Here is a 19,705-nt window from a genome sequence, read left to right as displayed (position 1 = left end):
GGAGGATGCTCACAAAAAAATTGGTAAACGGTGTTTAGACATCTCATGTATGTTTGGAGTACCTTCTATATGCATTTTATCTCCTAAACACCATTTAATCATATTCAACAGCTTTACTAAGGATCTCTCCAAGCCAGGCTGAGCAAAGGAACTTTTCTTTAATAACAGCTTTAATGAGGCATATATACAACTGACTCTTTCAAGTGTACAATTCAGTGGTTTTTAGTATACTCAGAGAGTTGTGCAATCATCACCACAATCAATTTTAGAAGAGTTTGGTCCCAGCAAAAAGAAACTCATGCCATTAGCATCACTCCCCAGCCCCCCAATCCCACCAGCCCTAGGCAACCACAAATCTACTTTCTGTCTCTATGGATTTGCCTATTCTGGGCATTTCATATAAATGGAATCATAACAATATGTGTGGCCTTTTGTGTCTAGCTTCCTTCATTCAGCATATTTTCAAGGTCCACCCATGTTGTAAGTACACATCAGTACATCATCCTTTGTTTTTTAAGATTATTTTTTTTAGAGCAGTTTTAGGTTCACAACAAAATTGAGGGGAAGGTACTGAGGTTTCCCATATATCCCCTGTCCCCAAAGACATGCACAGACTCTCCCATTATCAACATCCCTCGCCAGTGTGGAACATTTGTTTTAATTGATGAACCTACATTGACATATCAATCACCCAAAGTCCACAGTTACATTACAGTTCACTCTTATTTCTATATATTCTATGGGTTTGGACAAATGTATCATGACATTTATCTATCACTGTGGTATCTTACAGAGTATTCTTACTGCCCTAAAAAATTCTCTGTGCCTCTATACTCATCCTTCTCCCTGTAACCACTAATATTTTTACTGTCTCCACAGTTTTACGTTTTCCAGAATACCAAATACTTGGAATCATATAGTATGTAGCTTTTTCAGATAGGCTCTTTTCACATCATAATGTGCATTTAAGATTCCTCTGTGGGGCTTCCCTGGTGGCGCAGTGGTTGAGAATCTGCCTGCCAATGCAGGGGACACAGGTTCGAGCCCTGGTCTGGGAAGATCCCACATGCCACGGAGCAACTGGGCCCGTGAGCCACAACCACTGAGCCTGCGCGTCTGGAGCCTGTGCTCCGCAACAAGAGAGGCCGCAACAGTGAGAGGCCCGTGCACCGCGATGAAGAGCGGCCCCCGCTCGCCACAACCAAAGAAAGCCCTCGCACAGAAACGAAGACCCAACACAGCCAAAAATAAATAAATAAATAAATAAATTTAAGAACAGTTTAAAAAAAAAAAAAAAAGATTCCCCTGTGGCTTTTTATGGCCTGATAGTTTATTTCTTTTTAGTGCTGAATAATATTCCATGGTCTGGATGTACCAAAGTTCATTTATTCATTCATCTACTGAAGGACATCTTGATTGCTTCCAAGTTTTGGCTGTTATGAAAAAAGCTTCTGTAAACATCCATATGTAGCTTTTTGTGTGGACACAGCCTTCACTCCACTGGGTAAATAGAAGGAGCACAATTGCTGGGTCATATGGTAAGAATGCGTTTAGTTTTGTAAGAAACTGTAGAACTATATCCCAAAGTGACTGTACAATTTTGCATTTCAAGCAAGCAACAAATGAGAGTCCTGTTGCTCCACATCCTCGTCAGCATTTGGTGTTGTCAGTGTTCAGATTTTGGCCATTCTGGTAGGTGTGTAGTGGTGTTTTGTTGTTGTTTTATTTTGCATTTCCCTGATGACCTAGGATGTGGAGCATCTTTTCCTATGCTTATTTGCCATCTATATATCTTCTTTGGTGAGGTGTCTGTTAAGGTCTTTGGCCCATATATTAATCAGGTTGTTTTCTGACTGTTGGGTCTTAAGAGTTCTTTATGTATCTTGGATAACATTCCTTTATCAGTGTGTCTTTTGCAAATACTTTCTCCCAGTCTGTGGCTTGTCTTCTCATTCTCTTGACATGGTCTATTGCAAAGCAGAAACTTTTAAATGTAATGAAGTCCAGCTCACCAATTCTTTCTTTCATGGATCATGACATTGGTGCTATATCTTAAAAGCCATTGCCAGGGACTTCCCTGGTGGTCCAGTGGGTAAGACTCCGTGCTCCCAATGCAGGGGGCCAGGGTTTGATCCCTGGTCAGGGATCTAGATCCCACGTTCATGCTGCAACTAAGAGTTCGCATGCCACAACTAAAGATCACACATCACAACTAAGACCCTGTACAGCATGCATGCATGCATGAATGAATGAATAAATAAATAAATAAAGCCATTGCCATACCCAAGTTCATCTAGGGTTTTCTCCTTTATCATTAGCCTCTGGGAGTTTTATAGTTTTGCATTTTACATGTTGATCTGATCCATTTGAGTCAATTTTTGTGAAGGGTGTAAAGTCTGTGTCTAGATTTCATTGTCTGCATGTGGATGCCCAGTTGTTCCAGCACCATTTGTTGAAAAGACCATCTTTGCTCCACTGTATTGCTTTGCTCCTTTGTCAAAGTTCAACTGACTGTATCTACAGGGGTCTATTTCTATGCTCTCTATTCTGTCCCAGAGAGCTATTTGTCCATTTTTTCACCAGTACCACACTGTCTTGATTACTGTAGCTTTATATTAAGTTTGAAGTTGGGTAGTGTCATTCCTCCAACTTTGTTCTCCTTCAATATTGTGTTGGCTATTCTAGGTCTTTTGCTTCTCCATATAAACTTTAAAATCCAGTTGTTGATATCCACAAAATAACTTTCTGGGATTTTGCTTGGGATTGCATTGAGGCTATAGATCAGGCTGGGAAGAACTATCTTGACAATATTGAGTCTTCCTATCCATGAATATGGAATATCTGTTTATTTAGTTCTTTGATTTCATTCATCAGAGTTTTGTGGTTTTCCTCATATAGATCTTGTATACATTTTGTTAAATTTATACCTAAGTATTTTATTTTGGGGGATGCTAATGTAAATGGTAATGTATTTTACTTTTAAATTCCACTTGTTCATTGCTGGACATAAGAAAGCAATTGACTTGTATGTTAACCTTGTATCCTGCAAGCATGTTATAATTGCTTATTAGTTCCAGGATTTTTTTTTTTATTCTTTCAGGTTTTCTATATCGTCGATCGTATAAAGATAGATTTTATCTTCCTTTCCAATCTGTATATCTTCTATTTCCCTTTCTTGTTTTATTGCATTAGCTAAAACTTCCATTATAATATTGAAAAGGAGTGATGAGGCGGAATATCTTTGGCTTGTACCTGATCTTAGTGGGAAAGTTTCAAGTTTCTCACCAGAAAGTATGATGTTAGCTGTAGCGTTTTTGTAAATAGTCTTTCTCAAGTTCAGGATGTTTCCCTATATTCCTACTTTACTAAGAATTTTTATCATGAATAGGTATTGAATTTTGTCAAATGCTTTTTCTGCATCTAATGATATAATCATATGATTTTTTCTTATTTAGACTGTTGATGTGATGAAGCACATTAACTGATTTTCAAATGTTGAACCAGCCTTGCAAACCTGGGATAAATTCCACTTGGTCGTGATTTATATAGTTCTTTTTATACATTGTTAAATCTGATTTGCTAATACTTTTTTATAGCTGAATAATGTTTCATTATATGGATATATCACACACTGTTTATCCATTCATCAGTAGACGGACATTTGAGTTGTTTCCACTTTTTGCCCTAATGAATAACACTTCAATGAACATTTGTGTGCAGGTTTTCGTGTGGACATAGGTTTTCAATTTTCTTGGGGATATACCTAGTGGTGGAATTGTTGGATCATATAGTAACTCTGTCTTTAATTTTTTGAGGAGCTACCAGACTGTTTTACAAAGTAGCGCCAGCATTTTACAATCCAACCAGCAATGTACGAGGGTTCCGATCTCTCTACATCCTTAAAAACACTTGTGATTGTCATTCTTTTTGATTATAGCTATCCTAGCATGAAATGGTATCTCATTGTGGTTTTGATTTGCATTTCCCTAATGACTGATGTTAAGCATCCTCTCCTGTTCTTATGGTTCATTTGTGTATCTTATTTGGAAAAATGTCTATTCAGAAACATTGCCAATTTTTAAATTAGGCTATTTACTTTTTATGGTGCGTTGTAAGAGTTCTTTATATATTCTGAATACAAGTCTCTTATCAAATAAATGATTTGCAAATATTTTCCCCCATTCCATGAGTTGTCTTTTCAATTTCTTGATGGCATCCCTTTGAATAAAAAAGGTTTAATTTTCATGATGTCTAATTTATCTAGTTTTCTTTTTTTGGCTTGTGCTTTTGGTGTCAAGTCTCAAAAACACTGCCTAACCCAAGGTCACAAAGATTTACTGCTGTGTTTTCTTCTAAGAGATTTACAGTTGTGGTTCACACAACTGTAAATTAGATTAACAAAACCATTTTAAGATACAAATGATTGTATCTATTCTTTCAACAAAACTATTCTTCAGGAAGCTTTCTTCAAAGAACTTGGGCTAATTGTTATGTTGACTTTTTTTTTTTCTTTAAACTATGTCTTTTTTTAAAAAAATAAATTTATTTATTTATTTATGGCTGCATTGGGTCTTCGTTGCTGTGCGCGGGCTTTCTCTAGTTGCTGCGATCAAAGGCTACTCTTCGTGGCGGTGCGTGGGCTTCTCACTGCAGTGGTTTCTCTTGGTTGCAGAGCACGGGCTCTAGCACGCGGGCTTCAGTAGTTGTGGCACGCAGGCTTAGTTGCTCTGCGGCATGTGGGATCTTCCCGGACCAGGGCTTGAACCCATGTCCCCTGCATTGGCAGGCAGATTCTTAACCACTGCACCACCAGGGAAGCCCGTTACGTTGACTTTTTGAAATCAAAATTTAACTACAGAATTTTTGATGACAAGCTTCCAAGCTATCTTGATACCACTTTGATACATTCAGAAGAAAAGTATGCTTATGTTATCACCATACACCTGACTGCTACTACATTTCACAGAACACTTACACCTTCTTAGTTGATTTTTAGGAAAAAAAAACAAAAAAAAATCCATAAAGTAAGTAGGGCAGGTAGTGGTAACATCTTTTTCATCCCTTACAGGGGAGACAAAACTGAAGTTCTGACAGGTTAGATGACCTGTGCAAGGTCACAGAGCTCAGAATTGGTGGACCTAAGGCCAGGAAATTCAGTCTACTAACTCCCACTCACACCCCTTCCTCTCTGTGTGACACTGATCCTCACTTGTAGAACCCAGGAGGCAAAAACTTAGAACGCAAAGTGCGTGTCAGGAGGAAGTTTCCACTAACTCTTTTTAAACTTTTTCATTGAAAGCATGTTTATTTTGATTTTTCTTTAATAAACTTATTTATTTATTTTTGGCTGCATTGGGTCTTCGTTGCTGCGCGTGGGCTTTCTCTAGTTGCAGAGAACGGGGCTACTCTTCGTTGCAGTGCGCAGGCTTCTCATTGTGGTGGTTTCTCTTGCGGAGCACGGGGTCTAGGTGCGCGGGCTCAATAGTTGTGGCATGTGGGCTCAGTAGTTGTGGCTCGTGGGCTCTAGAGCGCAGGCTCAGTAGTTGTGGTGCACGGGCTTAGTTGCTCCACGGCATGTGGGATCTTCCCGGACCAGGGCTCGAACCCGTGTCTCCTGCATTGGCAGGTGGATTCCCAACCACTGCGCCACCAGGGAAGTCCAGCATGTTTATTTTGAATGCCTGTGAATCCCTCTCCCTATCTAACTTTAGCCACAATTTGGCTAAAAGCATGTTTTTAATAATCTTAGACTGACAGTGAGTCTTCAGTGACTTGCAACCTGTCAACTTCCAGACACATTAAATAACTTTAAAAACTGAGCCTTTAGAGCTTAGAGCTACAAGGCTCTGTTAAAACATTAAACAACCTTGGAAAACCCCCTCTTAAGCAATTTTGAGGCCAAATTAGTGCACGTGTCACTGAATGTTCTTCTACAAAACAGTGATTAGAAACCTCATTCTTCTAGCTCTGTAGGTAGCTATTAATCAGTGATCAGAGATAATTAACACCAATGACCATTAACTCAATGTTTATTTTCTACAGAGATGAGAGAGCTGGAACATATCTGTCCATGAAACAATACTGTTGCTTGATCACAGCACAAAGCATTAAATCAGAATCTAACCCATGGCATATGGGCACTGCAGTATGCACCCAGCAAAGGACAAAGTTCTGATTCCCCTGATACCGAGGCCTAAGTGCAAATACTTTATCTTCACTTTCTCCTTGGAGAACCCAACATTGACTTGTAATCTAAAAAGTCTGAAAGAGTCAGTGTGATTTTAGAGACAACATATCCTAAGTGGTCACACACCCATGGGTTAAAAAGGAGATTGCTGTCATAAACCTACTCTCCAGCTTAGTGAACGATGGACTTCAGTCTGAAATGCTATTTTTCTACTGGGTATATAGGAATATATAATTATACATTAATTAATAATAGTAGTAATAATTATAATCATTGGGGTAGAGTTGGGGAAAAGACATGAGGAAGCTCTGGAGGAAAAGGAAGTTGATTTAGGTCTCTGCTGCTTCCCCACATCCGTGCCAGAGAGATGAGAAATTCTGACATAATCTGCAATTTGCCTAGAGATTTCCTAGGAGGCTCTGAGGAAGAAAAAGGAACAGTTGCCTCCCTAGTGCCTTGACCATGGCTGTGGTAGCAACTTTTTCTCAGTTCTGCCATTTACAAAACACAGGTGGTTCTTCTCCCATTACCTTACTATCAAAAAGGCTGCAAACGAGTTATTAAAAATACAGTACCCCAAAGCTCATCTCCAAGAGAAGGTGCACAAATAGACTAAGTTTGAATCTTACCTTTTGGCTTCCTCCAGGTGGCACAAATATTCATACGCGATATTCTGCCGCCTCCTCTCATCCATCTCCTCTGCCGAGAGTCTTTCATCGTCCACAATAGCTAGAAATAGAGGATAACATCACATGACTTGTTAACGGCAGTGTTCATCAAATAATGAGACAACCAACTAGGAAAAATGCATGTGCAGCTCAACACTGAATAATGAGAGATGGGGGTATTGAAACATCAAGCGCAGAAAGAGATTTGCTGTTGGATTTTACAATATTATATTATTTCTAGCAGAAAATGCAATACTGAAGTATAAGTTGATATTAAATAATAGAAGGAGAATAGCAATCAGATTTCACAGACATGATGCCACAGGATTTAGACAGCCTCAAGTCAATTAGAGGACCATCTACCAGCAACAACTTTGCTCAACAAGCTTGTAGAATTGGTCCAATGGCTCAGCTTGGACCATCCTAGAAATTCCAGGGTTGAACAAAGAATCTACAAGGACCTGTGTTTTAACACTCCTAGAGGGAATTAAGGTTTCTCATCCAACCCAAATCCTACTTTACAGATGGCAAAGTCACTAAAATTCCTCCCTCGTTTATCTCTTGGTCTTTACAAGGCTAACTTTCCCTGGTCAACAGGTATCCAAAAGAAAAAAGCCATGGAGACAGCCAGTGAGCAGAGTCTCCAAGCCCACACCCTTTATTCCAACACAAGCCTAGTTTATAAACTGCCATGCTTCAGCCTTGCTTTTCTGTAGAGAGCACAGCTTCCCCGTTTCCTGCCTGCACTTCCTCTGCCTGTGGGCTCAACAGTACCCCACAGCCGCCAACAGTCACATCAGCCAACTCTTAGCTGCCTACTTACACGACAACACTCCTCTCTCGTGAAAAGGACCCTTTTTTCCTGTTCAGTCCTGAACTTTCATTCTGATGGTTGTAAAATGAATGTGGCTTCTCGTCTGTTAGATTACTCATCTAACGAAGACAATGTGTGCAGGCAGCAAGGCTGTGGTCATGAGGGGCAGGACCGTCCGTGTCTGCTCTTTTGTTCCCCAGCCGCCAGCTCCAGTCAGCCGTTCCATAAATGGGACCCCTGGTCCCAAACAGAGGAGAAAAGGATGTGAAGGTCACCCATCCATCCCTAGGAAAGGCCAACCCCACGCCCTACTGATGAGGAATCTGAAATATCAATCCGGCAGACAAAAGGAAGTAAGATCACATTTTGAACTCTTACTAGGCAAGTACAGTGCTCGACACTTAAGATCGAAAAATAATACCAAACCCTCAAAGAACTCAAAAGAAAGAGGAGATTAAATTTACGTCAATATAAAACATGACGGAATACCGTAAGCATGGAAATACGTACTAGATGCTTATTTATTGAGCACTTACTTTCCTTCAAGGATTAGGCAGCGTTTTCTATGCAGTGTTTCATTCAAGTCTCACAACTCTCTCTGAGGCAGGTGCATAATCTATCCCACTTTACCCTCTGAGCAAACAGGCTGAGAGGCCATTTGCCCAAGCAAAGAGCAGAAACATTAGAGCTAGAAGTATTTGGATGGGATGGAAAAAGCAAGTACAGAATTTTGGGAAATGTCTTTGTTTATGGGTGAGGAAGAAAAAGAACCAGCAGGAGAGGCTGGAAGAGCGCTCGGACAGGCTGGTATACAACAAAAGCAGGGCCAAAGGAGCAGGAGTTTCCACACGGATCACAATCCTTTTCCCTATTTCCGCCCCGTCCGACGATTCCCAAGTTTCCTTGCGGCTCCATTCTTTAAAACGGGGAGACCTCAGCCCACACCAATAACACCAAGAGGGCTCAACAAAGATTTGTATTTGTCAAAAGCATTTTTTTTTTTTTTTTTTAAACAAATTGAATCTGATTTAACTTTAGAAGAGAGCTTTCAGATTTAGGAAAAGTACTGAAGCTCTCGAACAACCCTCCTCTGCACCTCCACTAGGAGACCCCAGACCTTTGACGTCTCTCCCCTGGACTCTTGCAACAGCCCTCAAACAGCCGCCCAGTCGCCACCCCTCCTCCACCCATTCTCCTCACTGTCACCAGAAGCATCTTTCTAACATACAGTCCTACTGATGCTATTCTTCCTCTCTAAACCTTCGATGGATCCCCACTTCTTACAGAACAAAGTTCAGGAAGAGAACACGTTCTCTCTCCTCCCCTACCTGAAGCCTACAGTTCAACCACCCTTCCTGGCAGCACCACGTTCCAGGTCCAAACCACTCCCTTTTAAGTTTGAGTTCTGCTCTCCACCATCTGTCTGTCTAGAAAGCCACTGTCCCGCCTGTGTGTGACACCTCTGTATCTTCTTGAGCAAACTTCTGTGGATCTCGAAGTCAGGATCCATCCCCAGTCCTCAGCGCCTTGGTCCACATTTCTATTACATCACTCACCGTGGAAGCCCCCACTGTAATTGGCTCACATCTCCCTCTCCAGACTGGGGAGTCTTTAGAGGAAATGACTCTCTTGCTTCATCTTTTATGTGGCTCCTTGCATGGAGAGGGCACTCAAATATATGCTCAACAATTATCTTTCAGTGACTCTTTAGTAAGTGAGCTAACCATCATCCCGCCATGAATATACTTGGAAATTATGATCTTCTCATCCTGGGTTTTCTTAGAAGATTCCCGGCATGCCCGCATAGCATCAGCTAATCCTCCATCTCCATTGTTCCTAACAGTTAATCCCCAGGACCCCCCATGACTACCACCTTCTCATTTTAATTTCAGTCTAAAGACTGCCTCCCATTTCTGACAGGATATTTTCATTTTATGGTACCTCCAGCATGTTAAAGCTTGAAAGCAATAGAAAACTCTTAGTCGGAATCCACCTGGTCATTTTGCCCTCCTCAGAGGTAAAGGTGGGGTCACTCTCACTGCCACCTTCCTTCTTGGCTGCTGCTTCCTTCCAGCCTCAACCAGCCCACCCAGAAGGAGGCGGAAGCACCAGCAGCGCTGGCACCCAGGCCTCTGCCCCCCAACTGCCTCCACAAGCCACACAGGATCCTACCAGCCCAGAGCTGCTGGGGGCTCTCAAACTCTGACATCACCCTGTCCAAAGAGAAGATCTGAGTTAACGTTTGAATTAAAACACACTCTCCTCACAAAGCTTTAAATCGCCACTGCAACGTTTTGGCCATAGCTGATGGAATTCTACCTGTCTTTTTTTTTTAAAATAAATTTATTTATTTAATTAATTAATTTATTTTTGGCTGCATTGGTTGCACGCGGGCTTTCTCTAGTTGCGGCGAGCGGGGGCTACTCTTCGTTGCAGCGAGCGGGGGCTACTCTTCGTTGCAGTGCACAGGTTTCTCATTGCGGTGGCCTCTCTTGTTGCGGAGCACGGGCTCTAGGCGTGCAGGCTTCAGTAGTTGTGGCATGCGGGCTCAGTAGTTGTGGCTCGCGGGCTTAGTTGCTCCGTGGCATGTGGGATCTTCCCGGACCAGGGCTTGAATCCGTGTCCCCTGCATTGGCAGGCAGATTCTTAACCACTGTGCCACCAGGGAAGCCACTCTACCTATCTTTAAGGCTCAACTCAAGGGCCACTTCCTTCCCAAAGTCTCCCCTGACTATTCCTGTTCACACTGTCCTCTCTCCTGGTACTGAAACCGGACAGGGCTCTGTGGGAGCCTCCCGGGTACAAATCCTTTCCAGGTCCCCTGTTTCTTGTTTGCAGGAAAAAAATTTTAGCCTCCTAGACCTTCCCTGAGTACCAAAGGACAGACTCAAACAGTTACTAATCAGGGAAGGGAAGGAATGCATAAACAAAGAAGGAGCAGTCAAGAAACTCTAGTGCAGCGATGGGTAGGGTCCCGGTTCCTCCTCAAGGAATATATATAACAATATCTTTGAGTTCACTGAGTCTGCACTCTAGAGCCTGCGAGCCACAACTACTGAGCCCGCATGCTACAACTACTGAAGCCTGCATGCCTAGAGCCCGTGCTCCGCAACAAGAGAAGCCACCACAATGAGAAGCCCACGCACCGCAACGAAGAGCAGTGCCCGCTTGCTGCAACTAGAGAGAGCCCGCACGCAGCAATGGAGACCCAACGCAGCCAGAAACAATAAATAAATAAAATAAAATAAAATAAATAAATTAAAAAACATATATATATCTTTGAGTTCTTCTACAGGAACTAAGGCTCCCACCCAGGTGGAGGATGGTAACTTCAGGCTGAGCACAAGATTCCTAGAGCACTGCCCTGTTACCTCACCACCAGAAGAAGAAGAAAGCCACACACTCTGCAGCCCTCACCACAAATTCTGCCTATAAGAACTTCTCCCTGAAAACCATCAGAGAGTTTGGGGGTTGTGAGCATGAGCCACCTGTTCTCCTTGCTTGGTCCTGCAATAAACCTTTCTCTGCTCCAAACTCCCACGTTTCGGTTTGTTCGGCCTCACTGTGGGTGGGGCACACAAACTTGCGTTTGGTACCAGTACCTCCTATACTGCTTTGTTTAACAGTAAACTCCTAGAAGACATATGTGTGTCCTCACGGTGTGCAGCACACTTCCCTGCACAGGCTGCATGCTCCATTCAAATATCTGATGAACAAATAATCTTTTATCAGGAAAGAGTAATAAATGGGCTTTAAAGTATCTACGTGGGGTAGTTTTATTTGCCTATTTACACTGAATAAAGGACGTGGTCATTGATGGAGCAAATACAGCGCCATTCTATAGACTTTACTCAACTCAGATTCAATTCACAGATTCTATGAGCCGGGCATGAGTCAAAGCACCAGGGACGGGGCAGTGAACAAAACAAAAAATGTTTACCCTCATGGGGCTTCTTTTTACACATCCCTTCCTTCCCTCCTGACCCAGCCCACTGGACCACATACCTGGCTACTGCCCTTGCGACCACACACACTTCAGTCTCACCTTCCTTCCTTCATAACCTATTGTCAAAGCGTCAGCCAAGGTTACGAGTGTGAGAATGTCTTAACCATGACAAAAGCAGATCCCTCTGGGCCACAGAGGTTGCCTGCAAATATTTCTGCATTACTCAATATTTACTAAGTAGCAACTTCTGATAAGAGCCACTGGCATGGATGACACTGCCATTTAAAAAGCCATCACGGAGCTGATAAAAGAATACACTTAAGCATGACTTTATCGCCTATGAAGCACTTTTCCATGTTATTGTGTGGTTTTCATCATCTCCCTGAAAGATAGGAACGAACTCTTTCTTACAGTTGAGGAGAAGGGGGTCATGCAAGGGGAAGGGACCGCCTACAGTTACTGCTGGGTCAATGGCAGAGCCAGGGCTGGAACTGAGGTCCCTCGGCACCTCAGCCCCTGCTCTTTGCCCAGTGCCATGCTGCTGCTGAATCTGAACGAGCTGCGGAAGGCGCTTGTCACTGCCAAGCCCAAGCGAAGACCACTGAAGTGCCTCCAGAGTTGCTTTTATTTTAAAGCAAATTGATTAACTGAGACTTCCTCTAAAGTTCATCTTTACTTGCTGCCTTGAACCCTAAGAAACACGAGGACGTTCGTTGTGAAGAACAACTTCCTGAAGTATTAGCAACTCACAAAACACTTTCTGTTATGTTAGCCGACATTGGCTAAAAGATAGTAAAGCAATCACATTCTGTGGAAATTGCATTATAGGGTTTATTCAGAGGTTTAAGGAACAGAATGAGTCTGTAGAAAAGGTTTTGAAATAGAACTATAAGGTTAGAGACAGAAGGAACCTAAGGAGATCATTTTTCAAAGGACATCCACAAATTCCACCGGGAAAATAGCCCAAGACCTACCTTATTCATGAAGGAGTTGGTGTGGTCACTTGTTCACTTCAGCTACTCTACTTGCTCCCTTCACCCAAGGACACCAAGGCCACCATCTCCTTTGTATTAAAATTTATTCATTTGTTCAACAAATATTACAGTGGCTGCTTTGTGCCAGTCTGTTCTAGGGACTGGACACAAGTGACAAGTATGACACACTAAGTCCCTCATGAAGTTTTTATTAGAGTTAAACAACTAAAACACTGGCATAATTACAGGATGCTTAGATAAGTAGGGATATACTGGAGGGAAGGTTGGCAAGAATCACAAAACCAGGGTTGGGAATCTCCATTTTATAAAATGGTATTATTTAAGAAAAAGCAGGTTAAGAATATAATATGAAAAAAAAAAAAGAATATAATATGAATCATCAATTCATAGAAACATGCCAGTTTAGCATTTTATGGACACACTGTTGTTTTGTGTAACTCAAAATTTCTGTAAGGAACCCTGAATATCCTCAGGTATGTCATTCAATTCAAACATGTACTGAACCATCTTGTAAGAGTTCAGACTGCCTTTACACCTAAATGGGTATCTCCTCCCTCTCAGAACTTATGGTTACCAGAGATATATACCCCAAGGAAGAGAACTGATTCCGAAACACTAAAACTGGGGCAGGTTACAGGGGTAGGATACAAAAAATGAGAGAACCCCAAGTCCAAGATTTCCAGTAAGCTGATACTCAGTAAACTGACCCGTGATATATTCTGGCTTCCTACCAGCTTCCTGAAGCATTTCGCAGCTACTTAATCTTAAGCCTTAAAGGACCACATGATCAAACTTCCCTAAACTGAATTTTTTTTGAAAAGTAGGCAAACCTGGGGTTGAAGTCCTTAGCAACCCGAAACATATTCCCAGGCACCCTAAAGAATATGAAACAACAATAGAGATTGTCATTCCACCTGTTAAAGACATTGAAGGTTTCATCAAGCCATGGAAATTATAAGACACTGAGTGCATGGGCTCACAGCTCATCCATCTCCACATCCCTACCAAGTGCCAGGTAAATGGTAGGTGCTCAGTAAAGTCTGCTGATTGGCGTGCTCAGCTTTGTGCTTGACGGGCAGAGATGCTATGCCCTTCCTAAATTTAGTCCAACTAATTCCAAGCCCTGATGGTAATACAGCCGTACTGTCCAGATCCCAAGGGAAGGAGAACTGAATTTGAAGCCTGTCCTCCACACCTTTCCTGGAACTTCTCCCCCATCATACATTTCTAAGAACTCTCCAGAGTTATAAATCAACACACAACTTCAGAGGATATTCAGGCTACATATGGCACTAAGGGACTGTGGCCACCTCCTCTAAAGCCCTAAATCTTCAAGTTCAGCATTAGAAGGAGAATTTCCTAGGTGGGGAAAGAAGGGTAACCAACAAACTACGCAGCTTCCTTACAAGCATTAGGGTCTCTGATTGGCTACCAATGTCCTTTTTCCAGTGAGGTTATTAAGGCCCAGAAGAGTTAAATAGCTTCTTTGTCGTAATTACTCACAAAAACGAGAAACATTTCGGGCTTTGTGAAAAGTTTATCCCTTTCTGCAAACATGATTTAAATGTACATAGCTTTAAGATCCACATATGAAAAAGAGTTCTTTGATCCCACTTTGATACAAAAGGTCCCAAACTTCTCCCCCCAAGAATGTGATCATACTTGAGCGCCTAAGATGCCACCTGTTTCTAACAAGGCTGGATCTCAAAACCCAGGACACCTTTTCAGAACAGGACCTCACTTCTACATCTCACACACGGGGGTAAAATTAATTTTGGGCCGCTGTGCAAATGTGAACAAGAATGTCTTTTTTTTTAATAATCTGGAAACTCAAAGCAGACCATGAAGATGTTAAGGCCCATATACAAAGGTGGGCCAACCTGAAGTCTGGGATGGGAGGGAGGGTCCTGTCTGGAACTTTGCTCAATTTGGGAGAAGAATTAAAAGCAATGATTCTCAGATTTGGGATTCTGTAGTCAATTATAATTGCAAAAAAACATTTTGGGGACAAAAACCATCTCTTTTGCTACCAAGTAGGCACAGGGAAAATTCCATTTGCTCACTGCCTGCTCCTACACACTTTGTCATCCCCACAGAGATCTCAGTAAGGAAGAATGGAGTGTCAAGTTTCCAAGGCCAATTTAAGACTTTTTAACCCCAACAGTTAAAATTACAGAAGGAATTATAAAAATCTTTAGTCTGGATGAGCTTCTACTATTTTTAAAGGAAGGGAAAGAAATTCAACTCATCTCACTTGGATATGAACTTTTTGTGCTTAAGATACTCAGTGCAAAAATGCTCCAAATTATTTACAACCAGTCCTAAAATGGTTTTCCCTGTTTTCTATAGATAATGAATATTTTAAGGACATAGATGTTTACCTAAACTTTAATACTTCATGGGAATGATGCTATTTTACAACTGTTAAACAGACTTAGCAGGTGATGTAATGACAGTTCCTGGGCTGTTCTCAAGAAGTAGCAAGTCACTGGTAATACCCTGTCCCTATCCCCTCACACTACTCCAAATAACCCAGAATATCAGAGGGTATTGCCACAAAGCTAGGAGTCTTAGAAGACAATAGAATAGGGCAGCTTGGCCTAATTTCTCCTTGACTATTAGGAGAAAAGAAATAATAAATCACAAATAGTTCAAAGGTAAGTGCAAGAAAACAAAACAGCCTCTTGGTTGTGAGTCTTCTCTGCGTTTCAGACGCCTATGTTGTCTTTCTCTCATTCACGTGACCGCTTTGTGATACGTGCATGAAAAGTAGCAGACAGAAAGGATTACCATATAACGATCGCTTACTACATGCCAGATACTTTACATATATTATCGCTTATCCCCCTTTAAGATAGGAATTTGAATCTCCCCTTTTCTGGTGGGAAAAAAACTCAGAGAGGTTCGGTCATTTAGGTTTAGGTAATTCTAAGATCTTAACGACAATTCAGTGGCAGAATTGGGATCTGAAAGAACTCTGATTCCAAAGTTCTGATCTTTCTACTCTCCCCAAGCCCTGCTGCCTCCCTGCATGTAAATGTCTGATGACTGGCCCAGCGGCTATTAGGCTCTTCTGAGGGTGTTATTAATGGTATTACCAATATCTCATTAATCAGCAGATAGATTTATGTGACTTTATTTTTCCTACTGGAAACCACATCAATTAGTGCTATTATCTTGAGAAAGTAAAGACAATAAAATTACAGACTTATTTCTTAGAGATGCAGAAACCTCAAATGTAGTCCAACGAAGGAAAAAATATTAAGATAATATTCAGTACTGCCAAGTTAGACTATATCAGGAATGCAAGAGTTGAAACAAGATCAAAACAAAAAACTAAATGATGCTACTTACATGATACATCACATCATACGCAAAGTCATATGGTCAATAAATGCTGAGAACACATTTGAGAAAATTTACCATGTTTTATCTGAGGCACCCTCCCCCATTCTACTCCTCTTTTCCCCCCAAAGGTGAATTTCTGCCTAAACTGACAAAGATACCTGATTTTTAAAAAAGGGAAGGGGGGGGCTGAGACAAAAGAGCAGTGGTTTTGGGTGCCTATAACACTGCCACACTCAGTTATGAAAAAGTTAACTAGGCACTTCCCTGGTGGGCCAGTGGTTAAGAATCTGCCTTCCAATACAGGGCACACAGTTCGATCCCTGGTTGGGGAACTAAGATCCCACATGCTGTGGGGCAACTAAGCCCACACTCTAGAGCCTACACATCACAACTAGAGAGCCCGTGAGCTGCAACTACTGAGCCCACGCACTCCAGAGCCTGTGCACCACAACTACTAAGCCTGCACGCCACAACTAGAGAGAAAGAGAGAAGCCCGCGCACCGCAACTAAGACCCAATGCAGCCAAATAAATAAATAAATATTTAAAAACGTTAACTAGACACTCAGTTTCCTCATCTGAAAAATAGGAATAATGCCACCTACCCTCATGAAGTTGCTGTATGATTATTTTTAAAAAATATTTTAAAATCATATATATTTCTAATTATTTAATAAATCCTAATAAATCAATTATTAAATTAGTTATAAGATATAAAACTTACAAACATGTATAGTAAAGACAACAGATAATCAGCTAGTTTTTCCAAGGATAATTGATTATACTCAATTTTTCCCTCACTCAGCAGCTTTAGCAGCTATCTCCCATATAATTTGCAAATTGAATGTATTTGAAGCTACATAAATTTTAAAAAGCACAATTTTAATTCCACACATGTATACATATTTTATATAGATATGTGTGTGTATATTGCTATAATAATTATATAAGATTATATCATATGCACTCTAATCAGGGGAAAAAAGCCTAAAAGGAAATGCTAAAATGTTAAAGCACTTGTTTCCAAAAGGAGGGCTCTGGAGTTTTTTTCCTTAACTTTGATTCTTACACATTTTCCAAATATCTATACCAGGGGTCCCCAACTCCTGGGCTATGGACCAGTACCGGTCCGCGGCCTGTTAGGAACCAGGCCACACAGCAGGAGGTGAGCAGCCGGCAAGCAAGCAACGCTTCATCTGCTGCTCCCCATCGCTCCCCATCGCTCGCATTACCACCTGAACCATCCCCCACCCCCCTACCCCCCATCCGTGGAAAAACTGTCTTCCGTGAAACCGGTCCCTGGTGCCAAAAAGGTTGGGGACCGCTGCTCTATACCACTGATGTGTACTACTGTAATTATATCAGAAATAAGAAAGGATTAAATTTGTTTTTATGTTCAGTTACAGAAAGATGTTTAAAATATGATGAGGAATAAGCCTTAATGCCAGTTTCATTGAGAAAGGTACCTTTCATGCAACTAATTGACCCATTTGAACTTCTAGAAAAGAATCACAGGCATTAAAATTTATGATGAATATTTGGTCAGCTTTATTGTGTAAAACACACACACACACACACACACACACAGAAGTTCAAAGACAGCAGAGAGGAAGATGATTAATGGCACCACACTCTGTTGGAAGGTGTGCTAAGCTCACGAGAGAGAAGAGGTAGGGATAGAGCTAAGTGAAAGGGAATGAACAGAAGAGGACCTAAGCTGGAGAACAAACAGAAGGCTGCGGCAGACCTATGTGACATGAAACCTTACAAGTCTGAACTAGAAGAAAAACACGGGTATCCTTTACAAGAGCACAATTTGGCAACAGAACGAACAGGATGAAGAAGAGCCTGGTACGGGGGAAGAAAAAGGAAGCCAACAGAGAGCAGCCAACTCATTTTGTGACTTCAGATTGTGGACGTGGAAACTGCACATGGCTCTGCACCAGAAAGGCAACCCCCGGGCCAATTTCCATAAAGACAAGTTTGTGTAATTAACAAGGAGACAACATGGAGGCATCCCACTACTGTAGGGGTATACGAGGAGCTGACTTTAAACGTGTATTTAGAAGAGGACTTTAATAAAACAGACTCAGAAGGCTAGGATGTAGAACAGAAGGGTACTATTAACGCAAGCATATGCTGTTTGTTAGTGAGTGTGAATGAATGCATGATTCAGGACAGTCAATTTTTTTTTTAAATAAATCTATTTATTTATTTATTTATTTATTTATTTTTGGCTGCGTTGGGTCTTCGTTGCTGTGCGCGGGCTTTCTCTAGTTGCGGCGAGCGGGGGCTACTCTTTCGTTGCGGCGTGCAGTCTTCTCATTGTGGTGGCTTCTCTTGTTGCAGAGCACAGGCTCTAGGCGCACGGGTTTCAGTAGTTGTGGCACACGGGCTCAGTAGTTGCGGCACGTGGGCTCTATAGCGCAGGCTCAGTAGTTGTGGCACATGGGCTTAGTTGCTCCGTGGCATGTGGGATCTTCCCGGACCAGGGCTCAAACCCGTGTCCCCTGCATTGGCAGGCGGATTCTTAACCACTGAGCCACCAGGGAAGCCCAGGACAGTCAATTTTTAAAGCATGCCAAAAATTCAGCTCTCCAATGGATCATACTATGCAAATGGAGGTATGTTGGCAATATAGTCATGGCTACAGAATTCATTTCAATTTGACTTTGGACTAAAGCAGTTTAGGCTAGTTTTAATGAGCAAGAAGCGTCTCTGGCTTTTAAACAGAGTGTGAAAATCAGCGTCAGCTCACACATTTAGGGTTTGTGGGATACTGGATTTGTGAGAAATCATAAAATGCTGCAGATGACACCAACATCAAAGAGCAGGACTTCAGCCAGCTTTTGGCCTCACAGAATTCATCTACACTTATAAAGTGCTACCACGGGGCTTCCCTGGTGGTGCAGTGGTTGAGAATCTGCCTGCCAATGCAGGGGACAAAGGTTCGAGCCCTGGTCTGGGAAGATCCCACATGCCGTGGAGCAGCTGGGCCCGTGAGCCACAACTACTGAGCCTGCGCATCTGAAGCCTGTGCTCCGCAACAAGAGAGGCCGCGATAGTGAGAGGCCCGCGCACCGCGATGAAGAGTGGCCCCCGCTTGCCGCAACTAGAGAAAGCCCTCGCACAGAAACGAAGACCCAACACAGCCAAAAATAAATAAATAATTAATTTAAAACTAAAAAAAAAAAAGCGCTACCACATCAATTAGATCATATGACTGCCACAGCCCCATCAGATAGATGAACAAGTACTATTACCTCCACTTGACCAAGGCTAAAATGGGGTAAGTGTTTTGCTCAAGGTCCCAGAGCTCATAGATTACAGAGCTGGTTTGTATTTAAAACCAACTCTTGGCTTCTGTTTAGTTTTTACTGAACTTTTGGAGGTACCCTATTATATTAGAGCAAACGTATTTTTATTCTTCTAGGTCAACAATACAGGGGGCAGCAGGAGGAACCGGAATGGCCGATGTGGGAAGGGAGTTGAGTTGGCAAGAGTGGGTGAAGCGAACATTGAGTTTGCAGGCTGAAGAGAACGTATACAAACTGTGAGTTTGTAAACTCCTTGGAAAGTGGATAAAGTACCCTGGGAACGGCTCTCTTGTGGGAAAGAATTTACCGCATTTGGGCAACAAAGCTGAAAACATTTTGGTTTTGGCTTGTTGTGTGCTTTTTGTTCTAACATGCAGAACTACTGCTCATAGAAAGTACAGGGTCCCAAATTTAGAAAAATGGATGCATTTA

General features: G+C 42.0%; 1 protein-coding gene across 1 annotated transcript in view; it reads right to left on the bottom strand.

Annotated features, from left to right (window-relative positions):
• The window catches only part of IQGAP2 (IQ motif containing GTPase activating protein 2), a 289,746-nt gene that overhangs the window by 235,716 nt on the left and 34,325 nt on the right, over nucleotides 1–19,705 (bottom strand). The window contains exon 2 of the mRNA XM_068535530.1: nucleotides 6,817–6,916. Coding sequence (XP_068391631.1) covers nucleotides 6,817–6,916 — 100 coding nt within the window. The remainder of the gene's footprint in view (nucleotides 1–6,816; nucleotides 6,917–19,705) is intronic.

Source organism: Eschrichtius robustus, chromosome 2 (assembly GCF_028021215.1).
Source record: "Eschrichtius robustus isolate mEscRob2 chromosome 2, mEscRob2.pri, whole genome shotgun sequence".
Classification (NCBI taxonomy): domain Eukaryota; kingdom Metazoa; phylum Chordata; class Mammalia; order Artiodactyla; family Eschrichtiidae; genus Eschrichtius; species Eschrichtius robustus.
This window is presented reverse-complemented; position numbering and strand designations above follow the sequence as displayed.